Source organism: Macaca fascicularis, chromosome 1, assembly GCF_037993035.2.
Source record: "Macaca fascicularis isolate 582-1 chromosome 1, T2T-MFA8v1.1".
NCBI lineage: Eukaryota > Metazoa > Chordata > Mammalia > Primates > Cercopithecidae > Macaca > Macaca fascicularis.
Genome location: NC_088375.1, coordinates 62,345,338 through 62,369,349, shown reverse-complemented (window position 1 = coordinate 62,369,349; position 24,012 = coordinate 62,345,338). Strand labels below are relative to the sequence as shown.

Here is a 24,012-nt window from a genome sequence, read left to right as displayed (position 1 = left end):
ACTTTAGGAGGCTGAGGCAGATAGATCATTTGAGGCCAGGAGTTTGAGACCAGCTTGGCCAACATCGCAAAACCCCAAAATTAGCCAGGCATGGTAGTGTGCGCCTGTAATCCCAGCACTTTGGGAGGCCGAGGCGGGCAGATCACCTGAGGTTGGGAGTTGGAGACCAGTCTGACCAACATGGGGAAACCCCGTCTCTACTAAAAATACAAAATTAGCCAGGCGTGGTGGCACACGCCTGTAATCCCAGCTACTCCAGAGGCTAAGGCAGGAGAATTCACTTGAACCTGGGGGACGGAGGCTGCGGTGAGCTGAAATCACGCCATTGCACTCAGCCTGTGCAACAAGAGCGAGACTCCGTCTCAAAATAAATAAATAAATAAATAAATAAATAAATAAATAAATAAATAGCTGGGAGTGGTGGCACACACTCGTAATCTCAGCTACTCAGGAGGCTGAGGCACAAGAATCACTTGAACCAGGGAGGTGGAGGTTGTAGTGAGCTGAGATGGCACTGCTGCACTCCAACCTGCACGACCCAGTGAGACTCTGACTCAAAAAAAAGTATGAAAATTAGCCTTTGCCTCAGGTAGACAAATCAAAATAAAAATTCCAACCAAATCATATACATACAAGAATACTAAGATTGAAAAGTCTAAGGCAGCTGAATTCATGTATATAGAAAATTCACCTGGTGGCAAATCAATAAATGTATGGCTATTTTCTAGTAACACGCTAGCTCATGGAAGGGTCTCGCACCATCCTAGTACTCATGGGTTGCTAAAAGAGCACTACCATCTTCAAAGCTAACAATGGTAGTAACTAGGCTGATAAAACGGTTTTCAGTAAAGGATGAGAAATGATGACATATGCCTCTCCTACTTCACATACGGAGAGATTAAAAAAAAAAAAAGGTTGGGTGAAGAGGAAGAGAACAAAAGTCCATATAGCCTTAATCCAAAACATACCTTCTCTAGAATTTCTGCATTTATGCTCTGAGGTAGGCAGTGTGGGGATATCGTCTTCTGTAGTTCTTTTCCTGGAAGTGGAACTTTCCTCTGTACTTTGCTGAAAGAAGGGAAAGGTGTCCATCAGTGCAGTAGAAATAACTGAGACCAGGGGATGTAGCAGTTCCATTCTGGCTCACCAGTTAGTGTGCAACACAATGGGTTACACACAAGAAAGAGAACTCAAGTTCACAACAGTCATCATATAAAGGCAACACCTCTCCTCAACCCACTGTGAGCAAAGCTAGAAGAATCCCAAACCTGGGGCGATAAAAAACCTCTACACAAAGGCCAAAATCTACTGTTAAAAACAGGCTATCTGTATAAAGCCTCAAGTCTACTACAAAATTAGGCATAATTCAGAAAACATATGAAACCCTCACATGTACCAAGATGACTATATAAAGTTTCCCCAGGTTTGGGGAAGCTTTAGGAAATGGCCTGACATGAACTTAACTGCAACAAGCCTATTAAAATCTAATAAAGCAATTTCCTCAAACACACACACACAGGTACACACAAACCCAAAGAAAAATGCAACTGGAAGAACTGAAGATCAGAAGTGCTACATCCCAAAGAAAGGTTCAGAGACTGGAACTCTGTTATGGGCAGAACAGAGAAGGTTCACTCTGTCCCTGGTCTGTGAACTCCCAAGAACCTTTCTTATTAAATTCTTACCACATTCAGGGAAAGGTCTTGGGAGTCCAAGATCCATAGGTACAGAGAAGGGGCCACTCTGTACAACAAAAGAAGTCACCGTGTGGTGATTTTACCTTCAGTTGGTCTTGACTTGGAATATCCATACTGTGATCCTGTGCGAGAGCGAGAGTCTGAGCAGCATCTGGATAGCAAGTAAAACAAAAGGAAAACCTTCCCTGGTAATAACCATTCTTTCCACACAAAAAGGACCTCAGCAAACAACCCGGGAGCCAGGTTTAGTCCCTAGAAATGTACTTCTCCATGTTGGCTGGAAAAAGCTCTCATTTGCAAGGGAAAAATCAAAATTGATAAAAATGACAAAGACCAAGATAGGCCATATCCAAAATATATTACCAAAATATAATTGGGAAAAAAAAAAAAGTGAAAAATAGCTAAAAATGTTCTTCCATATCAAGCTTTTAAATTTTTATATGAAAATTGGCTCCAAGCAGGACACAATGGAGACTATTTTTGTCATCTCTTCCTATATTACCGAATTCACCTAACTCATAAACAACAGCAAAAAAGTGTGTGGCTTTTTAAATTTAATTTTGATTTTCAAGTGTTAAGTCATACAGGGTTATGAGATCTTAAAATCTGGATTTTTCCCCGTTTGCTTCATAAAACAAAAGGATCTTCATCTAAAGCGACATTCTAAGTGTCAAGGATAATTTTATGGTTGAAATTCCCATCACCATCACGTGTATATAAATTAATTTTTTTCATCATCTTATTTTTCCCAGTTACTATAAACATTTCCTAAGAAGCAGCAGCAAATAAAGTTTTTTTCAAGGCCAATAAAAAGAAGCAAGGAAAACAACCCAGTAGAGAGAAATTCTTAGATATTACATTAATCTAAAAGAGAGATGTATTCCAAGGACTTACGAAGAAATTTTTCAAGTAGAACAAAAGACAAAAACTTGGCTACAGGAAAAGATCAAGCTGCAAACAATTTAATAATCTGGACTATTCATTATTTGAGGCTATGTAAATGAGATACACCCAAAATAAGTCTACTGTGGGTCAGGTTCACCAACCACTACCAGATTCAGAGATAAAATATGGAAAATATCATCACCATCCAATAAAGGCTTCTAGAGGAAGGATACAGATCCTACAACTTATCTGTCAATGCAGTTCTACTGAAAAAGCAAACATTTTCAAAATTCTAATTATAAAAAACATTATTTCCAGAAACATTTTTGTAGACAAATGGAGACAATGAAAAGTTTGAGAAATGGCATTTTCTGACCACAGTGATCTTCAAAGCAAAGTTCGATTAACATATAATGCAGATGGAGCAATTTTTTTGTTTGTTTGAGACCGAGTCTTGCTCTGTCACCCTGGCTGGAGAGCAGTGGCACAATCTCAGCTTACTACAATCTCCACCTCCCTGGTTCAAGCGATTCTCCTGCCTGTGCCTCCCAAGTAGCTAGGCTTATAGGTGCTCATTTTTATATTTTTAGTAGAGACAGGGTTTCACCATCTTGGCCAGGCTGGTCTCAAACTCCTGACTTTGTGATCCACCCACCTCAGCCTCCCAAAGTGCTGGGATTACAGGCGTGAGCCACCGCATGCGGCCAGGAGCAATTATTTAATAAAGCAATCCTATTACTGTCATTTATATTTATAAAGCCTTACTAAGGTTAAAACAGTTATAAGCAAAAATAAATTATCTGGGGAAACCACAATATAAAAAAGAAGTTTTAAAACCAGCCGGGTGTGGTGGCTCACACCTGTAATCCCAGAACTTTGGGAGGTCGAGGTGTGTGGATTGCTTGAGCGCAGGAGTTTGAGACCACTCTGGGTAACCCACCAGCCTGGTGAAACCTCATCTCTACTAAAATCACAAAAATTAGCCCGGCGTGGTGGTGTGCACCTGTAATCCCAGCTACTCAGGAGGCTGAGGCAGGAGAATCACTTGAACCCAGGAGGCAGAGGCTGCAGTGAGCTGAGATCACACCACTGCACTCCAGCCTGGTCCACAAAGCAAGACTCAGTCTCAAAAATTAATAAACACACACAAAGTTCATCATATTTATTTCATTTGTATACATGGGAAAATTTAGAGAAATGATTTAGAAAGAACTACCATTTCAGGCTAGGCGCAGTGGTTCACGCCTGTAATTCCAGTACTTTGGGAGGCTGAGGCTGGCGGATCACGAGGTCCAAGGTTAGGAGATCGAGACCATCCTGGCTAACACGGTGAAACCCAGTCTCTACTAAAAATACAAAAAATTAGCCAGGCCTGGTGGCGGGCGCCTGTAGTCCCAGCTACTCAGGAGGCTGAGGCAGGTGAACGGCGTGAACCTGGGAGGCAGAGGCTGCAGTGAGCCGAGATCATGCCACTGCACTCCAGCCTGGGAGACAGAGCAAGACTCCGTCTCAAAAAAAAAAAAAAAGGACTACCATTTTAAACAATGTCATCTTCTTGATTAAAATGAAAAGTCTAACCCATCTGCAAAGGTATAAAATAGATTACATGAAAAGCATTTCTCTCATTTGTCCTTTCAAATAAAACACAAGCAACCGAAATCATAAAAATCAACAGAGATGGCCATCCACAAGCACCATAGCAACTGCAAGTAAGAACAGATAACCAATCAGAATTACTTGGGGCAATTTTCTGGTTTTGATCATCACACTATTATCACGTAAGATGTTACCATCTGGGGACTCTGGATAAAGGGTATAGGGAAACTCTATGCAATACTTTCGCAACTTTATTAAATCTGAAATATTTTCAAAACGATAAGTTAAAGAATAAAAATGGGCCAGGCATGGTGGCTCATGCCTGTCATCCCAACACTTTGGGAGGCCGAAGAAGGGGTATCGCTTGAGTCCTGGAGTTCAAGACCAGCCTAGGCAACAAGGGGAAAACCTGTACTTACAAAAAAATATACAAAAAAACTAGCCATGTGTGGTGGCATACTCCTGTAGTCCCAGCTACTGGGGAGGCTGAGGTGGGAGGATTGCTTGCGCCACAGAGGCACAGGCTGCAGTGAGCCGAGATCTTGCCACTGCACTCTAGTCTGAGCAACAGAGAGATCCTGTCTCAAACAAAACAAAACCAACAACAAAATATTCTTTATATGGCATGTTAAACTCTGCAGAGAAAGTACAAGAAAGGAAACGAGAGGAAAAAAGGGAGAATTATATTCAGAGAACAGATGAATCCGAAAACAAATTTTACTGAAAAAGTAGATCAGCAATTATAAAATCCTCCATGTATTTCAAACCTTTAGTGACTATCCCAGGAAAGCCATGCTATTTCACAAGTGACTGAATTTCAATAAAGCTGCCATATCATTTGCAAGATCTTCACTCTCAAATTTACAGCTATATAAAGTGGGCAAATGACTCAATGAGACTAACAGGCTTCAAAATTCAGTAACTTCAAAATCATATTTCAGTATGACAGCAACGTCTCTTTCTCTGCCTTTAAAGAATAAATCTTTATTAGGAATTGATTTAGGTCTGGGCGTGGTGGCTCATGCCTGTAATCCCACCACCTTGGGAGGCCGAAGTGGAAGAATCACTTGAGGCCAGGAGTTCAAGACCAGTCTGGGCAACATAGCAAGACCCCATTTCTACAAAAAAAAAAAAAAAAAATTAGCCAGGTGCAGTGCAGTGCCATGCACCTATAGTCCTAGCTATTTGGGAGGCTGAGACAGGAAGATGACTTAAGCCCAGGAGGTAGAGGCTGCAGTGAACTATGATTGCACCACTGCATTCCAGCCTGAGCGACACAGCAAGTCTCCCTGCATTAAAAAAAAAAAAAAAAAAGATGAAAGAAAAGAAAGAAAGAAAAAGATAAAAAGGCATGGATTCTTCTCAACCTACTTATTTCAATAAACTATCAAAAGACAGTCAATCTTGGACAAGTGCAGTGGTTCACACCTATAATCCCAGGATTCTGGGAGGCCAAAGTGGGTGGATTGCTTGAGTCCAGGAGCTCGAGATCAGCCTGAGCAACACAGCAAAACCCTGTCTCTACTAAAACTACAAAAAATTAGCCAGGCGTGGTGGCACGTGCCTATAATCCCAGCTGCTCGGGAGGCTGAGGTGGGAGAACCACGTGAGCCTGAGAGGTCCAGGCTGCAGTGAGCTGAGATATTGCCACTGCACTCCAGCTTGGGCAACCAGAGACCCGTTTCAGAAGAAAAAAAGATGGTCAATCTAAAAAGATTACTAACTTGGGCTTTCTTCAAAGGGCAATGTTACCTAAAATCTAATATGAAGCTCACAAAAGGGCTTTATGTAGTAGCGGAAAGGAAAAAAGTTTCATTATTTGGAAATGGCTATAGTCTGTCCAGTTTATTTACCTATCTCTTACAGACCACCATTTTGGAGACTCCAGACTCCAGTACAGCCAGTTTCCTATACATACCTAATAGATTAAACTCTAAGAGCAGTATTTAGAAGGTCTAGAATCAAGCAAAGAGTTAGACAAATTGGCATTCAGATAAGAGATGGCTAAAGCCATTAGGTGAAAGGTTCTTGAGTGACCTGTATAACAGATGGATCAGACTGATAACACCTGAGCCCACAGATTGTTAACATGACTGACTAAAAGAGAGACAGGCAGACCTTACATGACTCTGATGTGATTAAACAGAAGTATAAAGCACCACCTATAAAGCTTTCTTGGCAAAAAATTTAAACTTGAATTTATTCAAGCATTACTAGTTTACCAAAAATAGAGGGGGGTAAAGAAACACATTAAACAAAATCACAAGGATACAATCTGCCAACTCTAGAACGTGGGAAATTCTACAGAACAAATGACCCATTTCTTCAACAAGTAAATGACATGAAAACAAAAGGAAAGTTTTATAGATTAAAGACACTTATGAGACATATCAACCAAAGGCAATGTGTGGACTTTGGATCTTAATTCAGGTAAGACAAAAATACAAGGTATTTTTGAGATAACTGGGGGAAATGATACATAAACTAGCTACGAAATAGGATTATGGAATTACATGTTAAATGTGTTTTGTGTAATAATGATATTCAATGTTTGAAAAAAAAAGTCCTTATCTGCTAGAGATTTTTAAAAGTGTTTCTAGATGAAGCAATATGACAAAATGTTAACAATACGTCTAGAAAGTGGGAATCCTTCTACTCTGATTTTTCAGTGAAAAGTTAATAACATAACATTCTGTGTGACAGGTAGTATGTATTTCTCCCAGTCATGCCAAAGATAGCATTCTATTTCCACCTTCATCTTCTTTGCTTTCCCATCATTTGCCCCCTGTATCAAAGCTGTGATACAGACTGAAGAAATATGATGTGACATACCTGTAGTAGCAGTGGCTAAAGTGACAAGATTCTTTCTTAGCATATCATAGAGAGGACTGTTAAAGAGAGAAGATAAAAAATTAACAACCCCAAATGTCACTATGAAGATATCAGTGGTTTGCTGTTAAATATTAAACGTATTTCTGATGTTATCTCTCAACTCTCTCTGTAAGGCATAGAGGCAGAATCTTTTTCCCAGAACAGTGTTTAATTATTTAAATATTAAGATGTTAATGCCCAGGCCTCCGTGTTACTCTGCCCCCATTAAAAAACTGATTAATTTACATTTTATTTCATTAGCTAACAGTAATCCAAGTGGGGAAATCTCTTTTGGAAACTATTCCTTCCTTCCAGGAGTTAAGTTTCACATTTTAATTGCAGAGTGGGGGTGGAGGGGAGTTTTTTGTTGTTGTTTTTTTTTTTGGAGATGGAGTTTTGCTCCTATTGCCCAGGCTGGAGTGCAATGGCACGATCTCGGCTCACTGCAATCTCTGCCTCCCAGATTCAAGTGATTCTCCTGCCTCAGCCTCCCTACTTGCTAGGATTACAGGAGCCCACCACCAAGCCCAGCTAATTTTTTGTATTTTTAGTAAGAGACAGGGTTTCACTATGTTGGCCAGGCTGGTCTCAAACTCCTGACCTCAGGTGATCCACCCACCTTGGCCTCCCAAAGTGCTGGAATTACAGGTGTGAGCCACCGCACCCAGCTAAGGGAAGTCTTAGTGTAAGACAGAATGAGCTCAGAAGCAACAGTCATCAAAAATACAGAGAAAGAGAGCTTCTAAATTACTAATTAGCTTTTGACTGTATAAGCTAATAACTTACACCCCATGCAGCTGGAGAAAAGTAACAGGTCAGGTTAGCCCTATTGTGATTCTGACTAGGCTCATCATCAACCCCCAACTGCCCAGCAGTTCTACATCTCTCTCATCTGCTCACTCCTCTCTCTCCAACAATTATTTCACAAAATTCTAACCTAGTAACATCAAGCTTCCTCCTACCCAGGCCTTTACACATGGTGTTCAATCAACCTCAAACTCTCTTTCAACTAACCCCCTCTGATCAACTTCCTAATTATCGTTCAGCTTTTGGCTCAAATTTCACTTGCTCAAAAGAACACTTTCTTGACCTCTAACACTCTAAATCCCACCCACTACCTGCTTCATGTATCTCTTTTCTGTAGCACTTACCATAGTGTAGGTTTACTATGAATTAGTGTGATTATTTGACTAAGATGGGCAAGAGCATCTACTGACTCACTACTCTGTATACTCCAAGAAATCAGACTGTGTGTTGCTCATTACCGTATTCTCAGTGCCTCATAGGCTACCTAACATACATAGGCCCTTATATATTTGTTGAATAAAGCAATAAATATTAATAACCCATAGAAATTAAGTGGCTAGGTAAAAGCACCCAAAAAGATACGCAAACCCTCACTCTGTTTACCTTGGGTCTTTCACGGAGAAGCTCTGACGTCCCAGAAGTTCTCCCAAAAGATCTCCACCACAATATACCATATGCTGCTCCTGCTGATCATAAAGCTGCTTCACCATTATGTACTGACCTAAATAGTGCATGACCTGCATGGAATAAAATACCATGTTGTGATCTGTCCAGCTGCTGCCAAAAACACAAATTCATTAGAGGAGGTAAGGTAAGTTAGTTTGCTAGAGAAAGAAATAACATATTTACAAGACTGTCAATGTTTGTGTAAGGGGTCCTACAACAGGAAAGCCACTCCCAACTACTAGGTCCACCTACTCACTGTCTTTCTGACAATTAACAGACTAAGACTTTTAAGCACAGAAATGAACTGATCTGACAATGAGAAAAAACAGTGAATTTACCTAGTATCCTCTTAAAAATTTTCTCAGATGTCCGAATAAAGAAGTCTATTACTAGAAGTAATTTGCCTGGAGTATAAAAATATTTTCCCAGTCCAGGGCACATAAACAACGACTTTAGGCTTTTGATGTGTGTTCACGTAATAATTTTTTTGGCAAATGAAGCACAATGTTTAATAAGAGTCATCAGCACTGTAAGTGAACAAAACATAAAATCCAAGTGTTTATCAAATAAAAATTTAGTCAGCTGGATGAAGTGGTTCATACCTGTAATCCCAGCACTTTGGGAGGCCAAGGCGGGCAAATTGCTTGAACCCAGGAGTTTGATACCAGCCTGGGCAACATGGCAAAACAAAAAACACAAAAAACACAAAACTTAGCCAGGTGTAGTGAGGCACGCCTGTAGTCCCAGCTACTAGGAAGGCTGAGGCAGTAGGATCACTTGAACCTGGGAAGCGGAGGTTGCAGTGAGCTGAGATACCACCACTGCACTCCAGCCTGGGTGATATAGTAAGACCCTGGCTCAAAAAAAATAATTAATAAAAATCAGGAAATTCCCTTTATGAAATAGATAGAGTCAAGGTTCATAACACAAAGCTCATTGTGTAAACTCAGGCAAACTCTGCCATGCTAAATGAAGGAGATGGCATAATTCATCATAACCACTATAATGATATAAAAATCCAGACTTTACCCCTTGCCTGCGTGTGATGTTAGAATCGCCATGGCCAGCTATCTGTATGAGCAGGGCTGCCCTGGAGATGCAGGACAAGTGCCAGGAACCCCTCCGGGTAGCTACTACCCTGAACCCCTCAATAGTGGACAGCAGTATGGCAGCGTGCTACCCCCTGATGGTGGTTATGGGGGTCCTGCCCCTGGAGGGCCTTAAGGACCACCAGCTGGTAGAGGGCCCTATGCACACTTCAATCTTGGGATGTTCCCCTCTGGAACTCCAGGAGGACCATATGACGGTGCAGCTCCAGGGGCCCCTATGGTCAGCCACCTCCAAATTCCTACAGTGCCCAGCAGCCCAGGCCTTATGGACAGGGTGGCTCCCCTCCCAATATGGATGAGGCCTACTCCTGGTTCCAGTCGATGGACTCTGATCACAGTGGCTTTATCTCCATGAAGGAGGTGAAGCAGGCTCTGATCAACTGCAACTGATCCTTGTTCAATGATGAGATCTGCCTCATGATGATAAACATGCTTGACAAGACCTAATCAGGTCACATCAATGTCTACGGCTTCTCAGCCCCATGGAAATTCATCCAGCAGTGGAAGCAGCTCTTCCAGCAGTTATGACAGGGACCACTCAGGCTTCATTAGCTACACAGAGCTGCAGCAAGCTCTGTCCCATATGTGCTACAACCTGAGCTCGCAGTTCACCCAGCTACTGGTCTCCGGCTACTGCCCACGCTCTGCCAATCCTGTCAGGCAGCTTTATCGCTTCATCCAGGTGTGCACCCAGCTGCAGGTGCTGACAGAGGCCTTCCGGGAGGACACAGCTGTACGAGGCAACATTTGGCTCAGCTTCGAGGACGTTGTCACCATGACAGCTTCTCGGACGCTATGACTCAACCCATCTGTGGAGAATGGAGTACACCAGGGACCTTTCCTGGCTTCCTAGAGTGAGAGAAGTACATGGACCTCTCTCTCCTTTCCCTGTCCCTCTTAGAAGAACATCTCCCTTGCTTGATGCAACACTGTTCCAAAAGAGGATTGAGAGTCCTTTATCATAGCCACCAAAGAGTGAGGACCAGGGCTGAGGTCACACAGGTAGGGGCCTGATGGAGGAGAGGATGAAAGCTGAATGTCCTGATGGCCATGAGCAGTTGAGAGGCACAGCCTGGCACCAGGAGCAGGAGATTCTGGTCCTTGTAATGGAGTTAGTGTCCAGTCAGCTGAGCTCCACCTTGATGCCAGTGGTGAGTGTTCATCGGCCTGTTACCATTAGCACCTGTGTTCCCTCACCAGGCCATCCTGTCACATGAACCCATTTTCTCCAAAGTGGAATCTGACCAAGCATGAGAGAGATCTGCCCATGGGACCAGTGGCTTGGATTCCACCACACCCATAAATCCTTGGGTGTTAACTTCTAGCTGCCTGGGGCTGGCCCTGCTCAGACAAATCTGCTCCCTAAGCCTCTCTGGCCAGGCGGCCAGGTTGCTGCCTCCACAGCTGGGACCCCTCACTTGCCTGCCATGCTCTGCTCGGCTTCGATCTCCAGGGGACAGTGGTCACTTCTCCCTGCCAAAACTTTTTTTAATTTGCATTTTTTTCATTTTGGGCCAAAAGTTCAGTGAAATTGTAAGCTTCAATAAAAGCATAAAACTAAAAAAAAAAAAAAAAAAAATCCAGACTTTAATAAGTTTGGGGAAAAAAAGGTTTTATGTGTCAAAATTTTCAGAGATATACTCCAAAACGATAAGCTTAATTTAAAATCGTAAAAGTAATATAGGTATTCTAAAAAATCAGATATGCCTCCAGATTTGTTGCCTTGAGAAGTGTATGGTTTTGGAGTCTGGCAGTGTGGATAGGTGTGAAGGTTTTAAGTTTAAAAAAAAAAAAAAACCTTGATAATTTTGTTTCTTCTCTTTAGGAAGGGTTAGATATCTACCCCACCAAATGAAAGCAGTTCCAATAGATTAACATCTTAATACTGAGTCTTTTCCACTTAAAGAATACAATTTGTTTTTTAAAAAACTTCAGAAGCTAAATAAGTTATCTAAACGCGTAAGTGTTTAAAATAACTCACAGTGAGGCCGGGCGCGGTGGCTCAAGCCTGTAATCCCAGCACTTTGGGAGGCCGAGGCGGGTGGATCACGAGGTCAGGAGATCGAGACCATCCTGGCTAACATGGTGAAACCCCGTCTCTACTAAAAATACAAAAAACTAGCCGGGCGTGGTGGCGGGCGCCTGTAGTCCCAGCTACTCGGAGGCTGAGGCAGGAGAATGGCGTGAACCCGGGAGGCGGAGCTTGCAGTGAGCCGAGATCGCGCCACTGCACTCCAGCCTGGGTGACACAGCGCGAGACTCCGTCTCAAAATAAATAAATAAATAAATAACTCACAGTGCTCAGAAGAGTGTCTGACACTTTTTTTTTTTTTTGAGACAGCGTTTCGCTCCTGTTGTCCAGGATGGAATTGAATGGCGCAATCTCGGCACACCACAACCTCCGCCTCCCAGGTTCGAGCAATTCTCCTGCTTCAGCCTCCCGAGTAGCTGGGATTACAACCATGCCCGGCTACTTTTGTATTTTTAGTAGAGACAGGGTTTCTCCATGTTGGTCAGCTGGTCTCGAACTCCTAACCTCAGGTGATCCGCCCACCTTGGCCTTGCAAAGTGCTGGGATTACAGGTGTGAGCCACCACATCTGATACATTTATAATGAAAACGACTTCATTTAATTCCTGCCTCAAAATATAGCCTGTAAATCAGACAGTGTCTTTTTTTTTTTTTTTTTGAGACAGAGTCTCTCATTCTATCAACCAAGCTGGAGTGCATCTCATTGCAACCTTCACCTTCCGGGTTCAAGCGATCCTCCCTCCTCAGTCTCCCAAGTAGCTGCTGGGACTAAACAAGCAGACCACCAAGCCCACCCAATTTTTTTTTTTTAGAGACGGGGTTTCATCATGTTGCCCAGGCTGGTCTCAAAATCCTGGGTTCACACAATCCATCCACCTCAGCCTCCCAAAATACTGGGATTACAGGCGTAAGCCATGGTGCCAGGCCCGGTGTCTTTTTAATCTTTACTTGCTCTACATTTTAATTCTACGATCAATGAATTAATGGTTCATCTTATGTTTATCTTATAACACACTTCAAAAGAAAGGAAATATGATGTTCAACTTAACAGTCTTGGCCGGGCGCGGTGGCTCACGCCTGTAATCCCAGCACTTTGGGAGGCCGAGGCGGGCGGATCACAAGGTCAGGAGATCGAGACCACGGTGAAACCCCGTCTCTACTAAAAATACAAAAAAATTAGCCGGGCGCGGTGGCGGGCGCCTGTAGTCCCAGCTACTCAGGAGGCTGAGGCAGGAGAATGGCGTAAACCCAGGAGGCGGAGCTTGCAGTGAGCCGAGATCGCGCCACTGCACTCCAGCCTGGGCGACAGAGCGAGACTCTGTCTCAAAAAAAAAAAAAAAAAAAAAAAAAAAACAGTCTTTAAAACAGAGTAAAAGTTGCCCCTCTGATACCTCAGGAGAAGAACTTCCTTTCTTAGGCCTGATTTCAAAACTACATATTCACTGGCTGCTATTTCTCAAATGTTCTTAAAATGGAGAATCTGGCTGGGTGAGGTGGCTCATGCTTGTAATCCCAGCACTTTGGGAGGCTGAGGCGGGTAGATCACGAGGTCAGGAGATCGAGACCATCCTGGCTAACATGGTGAAACCCAGTCTCGACTAAAAATACAAAAAATTAGCCAGGCGTGGTGGCGGGCGCCTGTAATCCCAGTACTCAGGAGGCTGAGGAAGGAGAACGGCGTGAACCCAGGAGGCGGAGCTTGCAGTGAGCCGAGATCGCACCACTGCACTCCAGCCTGGGCACAGAGCGAGACTCCCATCTCAAAAAAAAAAAAAAAAAAAAAAGATAATTTTATTTGATGGCTTACCTCTTTAACAGTGAACATTTCACCTTGCGCACCTGCTGCATGCAAAATCTTCAAAAGTGGCAGTTTTGGTCGTACCTGATATAAACATAAAATAAATGTGCTATTTACATTTCAAGTAGGTTTCTGAAACTATGGAACAAGAGAACCTCTTTAAATAGCTCCCCCCGCTTTTGTTTTTTGAGGCAAGGTCTTGCTCTGTTGCCTTGGCTGGAGTACAGTCGTATGATCACAGGTCACTGCAGCCTCAACCTCCCAGACTCAACTGATCCTCCCACTTCAGCCTCCAGAGTAGCTGGGACTACAGGTACACGCCACCACACCCGGGTAATTTTTGTTTTTTTTGGTAGAGAGGTGGTTTCACCATGTTTCCCTGGCTGGTCTCAAACCCCTGGGCTCAAGAGACCTGCCTACCTCCGCCTCCCAAAGTGCTGGGATTATAGGCATGAGCCACCTCACCCAGCACAACCCCCACCTCCCCTACTTTTTTAAAAAAAGAGACAAGGTCTCACTCTCTTGCCCAGCCTGGGTGCAGTGGTTGTGATCATAATTCACTGCAGCTTCAAACTCCTGGGCTCAAGTGATCATCCCGTCTCAGCCTCCCAAGTAGCTAGAACTAAAGGCACACCCCACTGCACCTAGCTAATTTTTTTTTTTAGAAATGTTTTGTAGAGACACAGGTCTCATTATGTTGCCAAGGCTGGTCTCAAACACCTGGCTTCAAGTGAGCTTTCTGCCTCGACTTCTCAAAGTGCTGGGATTACAGTCATGAGACAGTTAAACTTAAAAAAAAAAAAAAAAAAAAACAAAACTAGGAATACCCAAAATGATTTACCTGATTGATTTGTCCAGGAGAGATCCTGCAAGCACTGTCAGATGTTGAACACTGGGCAGAGGTGGAAAATGATGTCATTTTGGCAGGGAAGAAACTGCAGTCTGTTGGTAAAACTAAATAGAAAAAAAAAAATTTATAAAATCTATTCTAATGTAGAAAATTCCCTATTTAGCATTCACACAAGGCAACCAGGAGAAATAAAAGCCACATATGACACATATAATGGAGCACCCTACACAAATGCTGTATACCCTCACTGAGGTTCTGCCTATCTTCTGACCACTTTCTAGTTCAGATTTAATTAAGAGTAAGAATTGTCCAAGCTTCTCTCAGGTGAAGCCTGAAACAGAAACAGTTACAGGCATGCTCCAACCTCCAACTGATGTTAATGAGTAAACTGTTTTATTTGAAAGTCAAATCATTTATCTCCCCAATGGTTATCAGGTAGAGCACTCTCTAGATGCAGGACTGGGGATTTACCAAGGTAAGTCACAGGTTTTAAGATTCCAACAGGACTTCTAGGAAAACCTCTACAACATGTTGGAACATGTCTTGACAAAGGATCACAGAAAACTAAGAGTCAACACTTTAAGTACCAGTTAAAACAGCTTTTAAAAGTACCAACCCCAGAAAAAAACATAGCAATTACAAACCTACAAAACAGGTTAAACCAAGATGGACATACATCATCAAAGAAAAGATGTAGCATGAACTGAAATACAGAGTAAAGTTCAATGAAAATCTTTCACCTACCTTTTATCCTTAAAAAAACAAAAGCTACAGAGAAGGAAGATAGATTTTTTATTTTATTTATTTATTTAGAGACAGAGTCTCACTGTCCCCCAGGCTGAAGCGCAATGGTGCAATCTCGGCTCACTGCAACCTCTGCTTCTTGGGTTCAAGCGATTCTCCTGCCTCAGCCTCCTGAGTAGCTGGGATTACAGGCACACGCCACCACGCCCAGCTCATTACTGTATTTTTTTTTTTTTGAGACGTAGTCTCGCTCTCTCAGGCTGGAAAGCAGTGGCACGATCTCCGCTCACTGCAAGCTCTGTCGCCTCCCGGGTTCACGCCGTTCTCCTGCCTCAGCCTCCTGAGAAGCGGGGACTACAGGCGCCCACCACCACGTCTGGCTAATTTTTTTGTATTTTTAGTAGAGACGGGGTTTCACCGTGTTCACCAGGATGGTCTCAATCTCCTGACCTTGTGATCTGCCCGCCTCAGCCTCCCAAAGTGCTGGGATTACAGGCGTGAGCCACCGCAACCGGCCTCATTACTGTATTTTTAGTAGAGACAGGGTTTCACCCTGTTGATCAGGCTGGTCTCGAACTCCTGACCTCGTGATCTGCCCACCTCGGCCTCCCAAAGTGCTAGGAACAGGCGTGAGCCACCATGCCCAGCCAGAAAATAGATTTCTAAATAAACTTGTTTTCCTTCATTTACACCTTTTTCTAACAAAAGGCAACAATTATTAAAATTGATGATTAACAAGCCACATCAGGGAAGGGGTAAATGGAGCCTAGAAAGACAATCAATAGGCCAGGTGCAGTGGCTCACACCTGTATTCCTAACACTTTGGGAGGCTAAGATGGGCAGATCACCTGAGGTCAGGAATTCGAGATGTAGCATATAATAAATTCCTTTTCAAAGGTTTTAGCCTGTAAATTGTTAAGTACAATGAGTTCTGAGATCCTCTCCAAAAAACCAATGTATCACTATGTTCAGCTCCCCTGTTCTTTGTTCTTCATTTAAAACTTTAAAAGTTTAACTTCCTCGTTCTCTTTGTCTCCTTGCCCCTAGTTTCAGTAAACAACCCCCTCCCAGCTTCTATCACCTGCTTCGTCCTGAGTCACTCCTGGTCACCACCCTTGACCTGAGTCATCCTGAGTCACCTGTTCTGTAATCATCCTTCCCGCCAAACTACTGACCCAGCCACTCCAGCTCGTACCCCTGCTCTCTTTAAAATAGGCCATCAGTATTAGCTTAGACTGTGCAGTCCAACCCTAGCCAACAGGGGAACGACACAGCAGTAGAGGCTACCTGTGTCAGGGATAAGAACCCCTTCCCCTCCCTTGTTCAGGTGTGCTCTCACCACTGCTTCACCCATGAGATGCACCCTTCTATAGAGGTAAAATTGCCTTGCTGAGAAAATTAAATTTATGTTTGAGTGATATTTCATTTGCAGCATCGAAAATTTATTTATAACAGAGGCCAGACTGGGCAACAGGGCGAAACCCTGTCTCTACTAAAAATACAACAACTAGTTGGGCATGGCACTTGCCTGCAATCCCAACTACTAAGGAGGCTGAGGCATGAGAATCGCTTGAACCCGCAAGGTGGAGGTTGCAGTGAGCCAAGACTGCGTCACTGCACTCCAGCCTGGGCGACAGGGCGAGACCATATCTCGGGGAAAAAAAAAAAAAATTTTTGGCCACGCCCAGCCAAAAAAAATTTTTTTAAGACTATCAGTCAGGCACGCTGGCTCATGCCTGTAATCCCAGCACTTTGGGAGACTGAGGAAGGTGGATCACCTGAGGTCAGGAGTTCAAGACCAGCCTGGCCAACATGGAGATGTAGCCCATCTCTACTAAAGCTACAAAAATTAGCCGGGCATGGTGGCACATGCCTGTAATCCCAGCTACTTGGGAGGTTGCTGAGGCAGGATAATCGCTTGAACCTGGGAGGTGGAGGTTGCCATGAGCTGAGATCGCGCCATTGCACTTCAGCCTGGGTGACAAGAGTGAAACTCCATCTCAAAAAAAAAAAAAGGACAATCAATAAATACACTGGCTGAAGATAACAAGATCCCTCATGCTTCTGAAAAGGTTTATAGCTGTAACAAAGTATAAATTCCTCCCTCTCCCATTACCTTACTCTGCTATAAAATAAGAAGTTAAATAGGAAACAAGCACAATTTAAAATTTAGAAGTGGGCCAGGCATGGTGGCTCACATCTGTAATCCCAGCACTCTGGGATTGTACTCCCCAGCTGAGGCAGGCGGATCATGAGGTCAAGAGATCAAGACCATTCTGGCCAAAATGGTGAAACCCCGTCTCTACTAAAAATACAAAAATTAGCCAGGTGTGGTGGCACATGCTTGTAGTCCCAGCTACTCAGGAGGTTGAGACAGGAGAATCGCTTGAACTTGGGAGGCAGAGGTTGCAGTAAGCCGAGATCGCGCCACTGCACTACCAGCCTGGTGACAGAGCAAGATTCTGTCTCAAAAAAAAAAAAAAAATTTGAAAGCTGGCTTTTAATGGGTGGCTGTTGATCTCATCACCTACTTCCTCATTCATTTTTTTTGTGTGTGAGATAGGGTCTCACTGTGTCACCCAGGCAGGAATGCAGTGGCACAATCACAGCTCACTGCAGCCTTTCAACCTCCTGGGCTCAAGCAATACTCCCACTTCAGCCTCCCAAGTAGTTGGGACTACAGGTGCATGCCACCATGCCTAGCTAATTTATTTTTTTTAGAGACGGGGTCTTGCTATGTTGCCCAGGCTGGTCTCAAATTCCTGGGCTCAAGTGATCCTCCTGCTTCAGCCTCCCAAAGTGCTGTAAACCCTGGGATTCCAGGCATGGGCCACCACTCCCAGCCTGCCCTCTAGTTCTTATCCTTCTTTTTGTCTCTGCTCAAGTGACAGTCTGTCAACAAGGCATCATATGAACACCCATTTTTTAAACTACAACTCCCAACCGCTTGTATTCCCTATCTGCTTCCCTGCTTTATTTTTCCCTACCAACCTTTTTACCAACCAAAACACCATATATTTTAATTATTTATTATGTAAAACATAAACTACAAGTGAACAGAAATTTGTAACTGTTAATTCATATGTTCCCAGTGTCTAAATCTGACAACTACATACATGGTAGAGCAACATGGCAGATAAACATTAATTATAATGTGCAGATGGTTTCCAAAAATGGCTCCCAATGAACCACGTTCCCTAACTGGCCCTATGACTTAATAAACAGAATGCAGCAGGTGATAATGTGACAATTCCAGGCCTGGCAGGCTTATGGCTTTGTAATTTTGGAGGTGCTTGAAATCTGGCTACTCTACTAGAGACTACACAAAAAGGCTAAAAGGAGAGGGAGATGCAGTTGCCCAGCTGAGCCCAGACTTTTAGCCATACCTCCAAAGCACCACACATCTTCCAGCCCCAGTTGCCACCTGACTACAACAAAGCACTTACTCAACGGTCTTGAGGTGTCCTTAAAAAAAAAAAAACACAACAAAGCACCACACACGTTCCAGCCTCAGCTGTCACCTGACTTACAGTTGCATGACAAACCACAAGACCACCAGAACTATCCAACTCAGCCCATCACCCCACTGAATGAAAAATAAATAAAATGACTGTTTCGACTCACTAAGTTTTGGGGTGGTTTATTCCACAGCATTAGATAATTGAAACAAATGGTAAAGACTCATCAAGGCTACTATGTACCAGGCACACATATAAACCCATTTAATGCCAAAATAGCCCTATTATGTAGATATTATCCTTATTTTACAGATCAGGAAAGAGAAACAGAAGTTATTTGTCCGAGATCACCCAATGAGTAAGTTGTTGGAGTCAAGATTTCAAACTCAGACAAGCACTAACATCCCCATTTAGCAGCATTTTTCCACATTAGATCTCAAGTATACAGAATTAATCATAATTCTTTTATTCAAGACATACTCTGATTATTCATCCACACATGGCCCATTTTACTTATTTTTACCTTTTTATTTTCATAATTTTTTTGAGATAGGGTATTGTTCTGTCACCCAGGCTGGAGTGCAGTGGCACAAACATAGCTCACTGCCACCTCGACCTCCTGGGCTCAAGCAATCCTCCCACCTCAGTCTCCTGATTATCTGGGACTACAGGCATGCGCCACCATACCTGGCTAATTTTTTTTTAATTTTTTTGTAGAGACAGAGTTTTGCTATATTGCCCAGGCTAGTCTCAAGTGATTCTCTCAACGAAAGTGTTGGGATTACAGGCATGAGCCACCAACCCTGGCCTGGATTATTTTGAATAACGCAATAATCATCCACAAACTACGACTCTGACGACAACCTACATTTAACCATAATATCCCCCATCCCATTTTTCTGCCTTCCTGCAATAATCATCCTGAATCCTATTGTTTTCATTTCCCTTGCTTTCCTTTTTATACATTTTACTGCATCAAAATGGATTTCTAAAAAGTATTTTTGGAGGCCGGGCGCGGTGGCTCAAGCCTGTAATCCCAGTACTTTGGGAGGCCGAGGCGGGTGGATCACGAAGTCAGGAGATCGAGACCATCCTGGCTAACATGGTGAAACCCCGTCTCTACTAAAAATACAAAAAAAAAACTAGCCGGGCGTGGTGGCGGGCGCCTGTAGTCCCAGCTACTCGGAGGCTGAGGCAGGAGAATGGCGTAAACCCGGGAGGCGGAGCTTGCAGTGAGCCGAGATCGGGCCACTGCACTCCAGCCTAGGTGACACAGCGAGACTCCGTCTCAAAAAAAAAAAAAAAAAAAAGTATTTTTAGTTTACTCTATTTAAAAAAAAAAAAAAAGCAGGGATGTTGTATGTAATTTGGGAAATTTTGTTCCACTAACACAGATTAATTCCTACTGTCATGTCAAAATTCATTTTTTATAGATTTTTGTTATTGTGGTAAACTACACATACTAAAATTTACCATTTTAACCTTTTTTTTTTTTTTTTTTTTTTAATGATAGGGTCTCACTCTGTTACCCAGGCTCACTGTAACCTCGAACTCCTAGGCTCAACTCCTCAACTCCTGCCTCAGCCTCCCAAGTGGCTAGGACTATAGGTGGGCACCAGCTCACTTCAGTTACTTTTTTTTGTTTTGTTTTGTGTGTCTAGACAGGGTCTCACTGTATCGCTCAGGCTGCTCTCAAACTACTGGCCTCAAACAATCTCCCGCCTCGGCCTCCCAAAGCCCTGGGAATACAGGCATGAGCCACTGTACCCAAATCATTCTATCCATTTATAAGTGTTCAATTAAGTGACACTAAGTATATTCCTAATGTTGCACAACCATCACGACTACCTGTCTCCAGAACTCCCTCATATCCCAAACTGAAACTCTGTACTCATTAAATAGTTCCCCCATTAGCTCCCTCTCTAGCACCTGGTAACCACCATTCTACTTTGTCTCTATGAATTTGCCTATTCTAGGTACCTGATACAGGTAAAATTATACAATATTTGTCCTTTTTATGTCTGGCTTATTTCACTATGTTTTCAAGATTCATCCTTGTAACACATTTTCGTTCATTTTTCATTTATTTTGACTTTTGTACAATATCCTTGCATGTGATATACATTTGAGTTGTTTTTAGGCTTTTACTGTTATGAACAGTGCTACGGGCTGAATATCCCTACTGGAAATGTTTGGGACCAGAAGTGTTTCCAGTTCTGGATTTTTTCAGATTCTGAAGTATTTGCATTATACTTACTGGCTGAGTATCTCTAATCCAAAAGTCCAAAACCCAAAATCCAAAACGCTCCAATGAGCATTTCCTTTGAACATCATGTCAGAGTTCAAACGAAGTTTCAGATTTTGGAGGACTTCAGATTTTCAAATTTAGGATGCTCAGTCTTATATTAACGTTCTTGTACATGGCTTAAGCAATCTTTTACTCCCTTTTGTGGTTTGAATATTCCCACTGTGACAGTATTGAGAGGTATGGCCTGTAAGAGGTAGCTAGACTTTGGGGTTTTTAATCTGATTTGTCAATTTTTACCTTTAACTGGTAAGTTTAGTTCACTTAGTGTAACTGATATATATGGATGTTTCCATCATCTTATAATTTAACATTTTATTTTATTCTATGTTTCTTTTTGATATGTCACTACCTTTTTAAAAACCTGTATGTCTCCCTGCTAATAAGAATTGTAGACTGGGTGTGGTGACTCATGCTTGTAATTCCAGCACTTTGGGAAGCCGAGGCAGGTGGATCACTTGAGTCCAGCAGTTCAAGACCAGCCTGGACAACATGGCCAAACTTCACCTCTACAGAAAAATATAAAAATTAGCCCCGCATGGTGGAGCACACCTGTGGTCCCAGCTACTCAGGAGGCTGAGATGGGAGGATCACTTGAGCCTGGGGAGCTGAGGCCGCAGTGAGTCGTGATCACGTCACTGCACTACAGCCTAGGTGACAGACAAGACCCTGTCAAAAAAAGAAAAAAAAAAAGAAAGAAAGAAAAGGCTGGGCATGGTGGCTCATGCCTGTATTCCCAGCACTTTGGGAGGCCAAGGTGGGCGGATCACAAGTTCAGGAGTTCAAGACCAGCCTGGTCAGCATGGTGAAACCCTGTCTCTACTAAAAAAAAAAAAAAACAAAAAATTAGCTGGTCATGATGGTGTGCGCCTGTAATCCCAGCCACTTGGGAGACTGAGGCAGGAGAATTGCTTGAACCTGGAGGGTGCAGTGAGCCAAGATCACATCACTGCACACCAGCCTGGGCGACAGAGTGAGACTCCGTCTCAAAAGAAAAAAAGAATTTTAGCATAATATAATACGGACTTTAAATTCTGAGGTAGATATATTTTTTGTCCTTTTTTTTTTTTCTGCCTTAGACTTTAAGACAATAAACAAGACCAAGGAATCAGATAATCTTTACTTCATATATTTATTGTAACAGTTCTCAGGTTTGAGTATCTCACTACCTCATCCAGCACTGTTTTCAATGCAGGTCTTTTGTGTACAAAGTTCCAAGACCTCATATACCTAAGAATATTTTTTATCATTCCCTCCTATTTAAATTTACGTGGTTGACTATAAAATTCTAGTTTGCCCTTTAATATTGTGAAAACACTTGTCTTCTTGCATTCAGTGATGTTATTGAAAACCCTGAAGTCAATTCAGTTTTGCTCCTTTGTATATGATCTTTTCTGAGGCCCCTACAAATTGTATTTTGCTTTGATATTCTTTTTTTTTTTTTTTTTTTTTTTTTTGAGACGGAGTCTCGCTGTGTCTCCCAGGCTGGAGTGCAGTGGCGTGATCTCGGCTCACTGCAAGCTCCGTCTCCCGGGTTCATGCCATTCTCCCGCCTCAGCCTCCCGAGTAGCTGAGACTACAGGCGCCCGCCACCACGCCCGGCTAGTTTTTTGTATTTTTAGTAGAGATGGGGTTTCACCGTGTTAGCCAGGATAGTCTCGATCTCCTGACCTCGTGATCCACCCGCCTCGGCCTCCCAAAGTGCTGGGATTACAGGCTTGAGCCACCGCGCCCGGCCTGCTTTGATATTCTTAAATTTGACTATAATGTGTCTAAGACTGAGTTTCCTTATCTCTCATCCTTAGCACTGTAAGAGATCTTTGAATCTGAGGTATTTCATCATTTTTTTTTATTATAAAGGAGTTACTCCATTATTTCTTAAAACACTTCCTCTTTATTTTTATTTCTCAAAGACTTATATTATTCAGATGTCAGTGCCTCTATACCTACTCTTCTTATCTCTTAGTTTTTCATTTATATTTTCTCTTTCTTTGTTCTAGGAGATTTTCTCCTTCTAGAATTCTAACTCATTCCTCAGTTGTATCCATTCTGTTATTTATTCCATCTGTGATTCCATAACATTAGAGATGGAATAAATAACAGAATGGATACAGATGTTTTGAGACAGGGTCTCACTCTGTCACCCAGGTTGGACTGCAGTGCCATGATCATGGCTTACTGCAACCTCAACTTCCCCAGCTCAAGCAAGTCTCCCACTTTAGCCTCTGGACTAGCTGAGACTACGGGCAAGTACCACCTAACCCGACTAGTTTTTTTTTTTTTTAATGTTCCCCAAACTGGTCTCAAATTCTGAGCTAAAGCAATCCTTCTCAGCCTCCCAAAGTGCTGGGATTACAGGCATGAGCCACCATGCCAGGCCAATGTTCTTTATTTCAACCACCATATTTTTTTCTTTTATATATATACATATATATATATATATATTTTTTTTTTTTTTTTTTTGAGACGGAGTTTCGCTCGTTGCCCAGGTTGGAGTGCAATGGCGCACAATCCTGGCCCACCGCAACCTCCGCCTCTTGGGTTCAAACGATTCTCCTGCCTCAGTCTCCCGAGTAGCTGGGATTACAGGCATGTGCCATCATGCCCAGCTAACTTTATATTTTTAGTAGAGATGGGGTTTCTCTATGTTGGTCAGGCTGGTCTCGAGCTCCCGACTTCAGGCGATCCGCTCACCTTGGCCCAGCCTGCCAAAAGCATTTTAAAAAGAAAAAAAATACTATAGTGTCAGGCCCTGCTCAAATGCTTGCTACTGCTGTAAAGATAAACACGTGGTCTAGCCCCTCAGCACATTTCCAGTCTTACCTTGTACTGTTTGGTCATAGCTTGAGCCTCAGCCACACTGATCTTTTAATTTCTCAAACGGCCTTTGCACAAATTGCTCCTTCATTTGGAGCACTGAGTTCTGTACAAAACTGATTCATCTTTTTTTTTTTTTTTTGAGACGGAGCCTCCCTCTGTGGCCCAGGCTGGAGCACAGTGGCGTGATCTCGGCTCACTGCAAGCTCCACCTCCCGGGTTCCCGCCATTCTCCTGCCTCAGCCTCCCAAGTATCTGGGACTACAGGCGCCCGCCACCACGCCTGGCTAATTTTTTGTATTTTTTTTAGTAGAGATGGGGTTTCACCGTGTTAGCCAGGTTGGTCTCGATCTCCTGACCTCGTGATCTGCCCGCCTC

At 43.0% G+C, this 24,012-nt stretch overlaps 1 protein-coding gene and 1 pseudogene across 14 annotated transcripts in view; one reads left to right on the top strand and one right to left on the bottom strand.

Moving 5' to 3' along the window:
• MDM4 (MDM4 regulator of p53) overlaps nt 1-24,012 on the bottom strand; it is a 53,456-nt gene that overhangs the window by 15,844 nt on the left and 13,600 nt on the right. For 5 of the 14 annotated variants that reach the window (XR_012431915.1, XR_010585076.2, XM_045395650.3 and 2 more), the window contains exons 2-7: nt 14,302-14,414; nt 13,470-13,544; nt 8,460-8,593; nt 7,011-7,066; nt 1,781-1,848; nt 969-1,068 (exon numbers count right to left, since the gene is read on the bottom strand). Coding sequence is in view for 7 of the 14 variants with exons in the window: in XM_045395650.3 (XP_045251585.2) it covers nt 969-1,068; nt 1,781-1,848; nt 7,011-7,066; nt 8,460-8,593; nt 13,470-13,544; nt 14,302-14,379 (511 nt within the window). In the remaining 7 variants the exon portion in view is untranslated. Of the gene's footprint in view, nt 1-968; nt 1,069-1,780; nt 1,849-6,245; nt 6,502-7,010; nt 7,067-8,459; nt 8,594-13,469; nt 13,545-14,301; nt 14,415-24,012 lie in introns of those variants that run through there. The other 9 variants (XR_012431923.1, XR_012431924.1, XM_074033920.1 and 6 more) reach the window with 4 other exon arrangements.
• On the top strand, nt 9,582-10,430 carry LOC102129487 (peflin pseudogene; annotated as a pseudogene).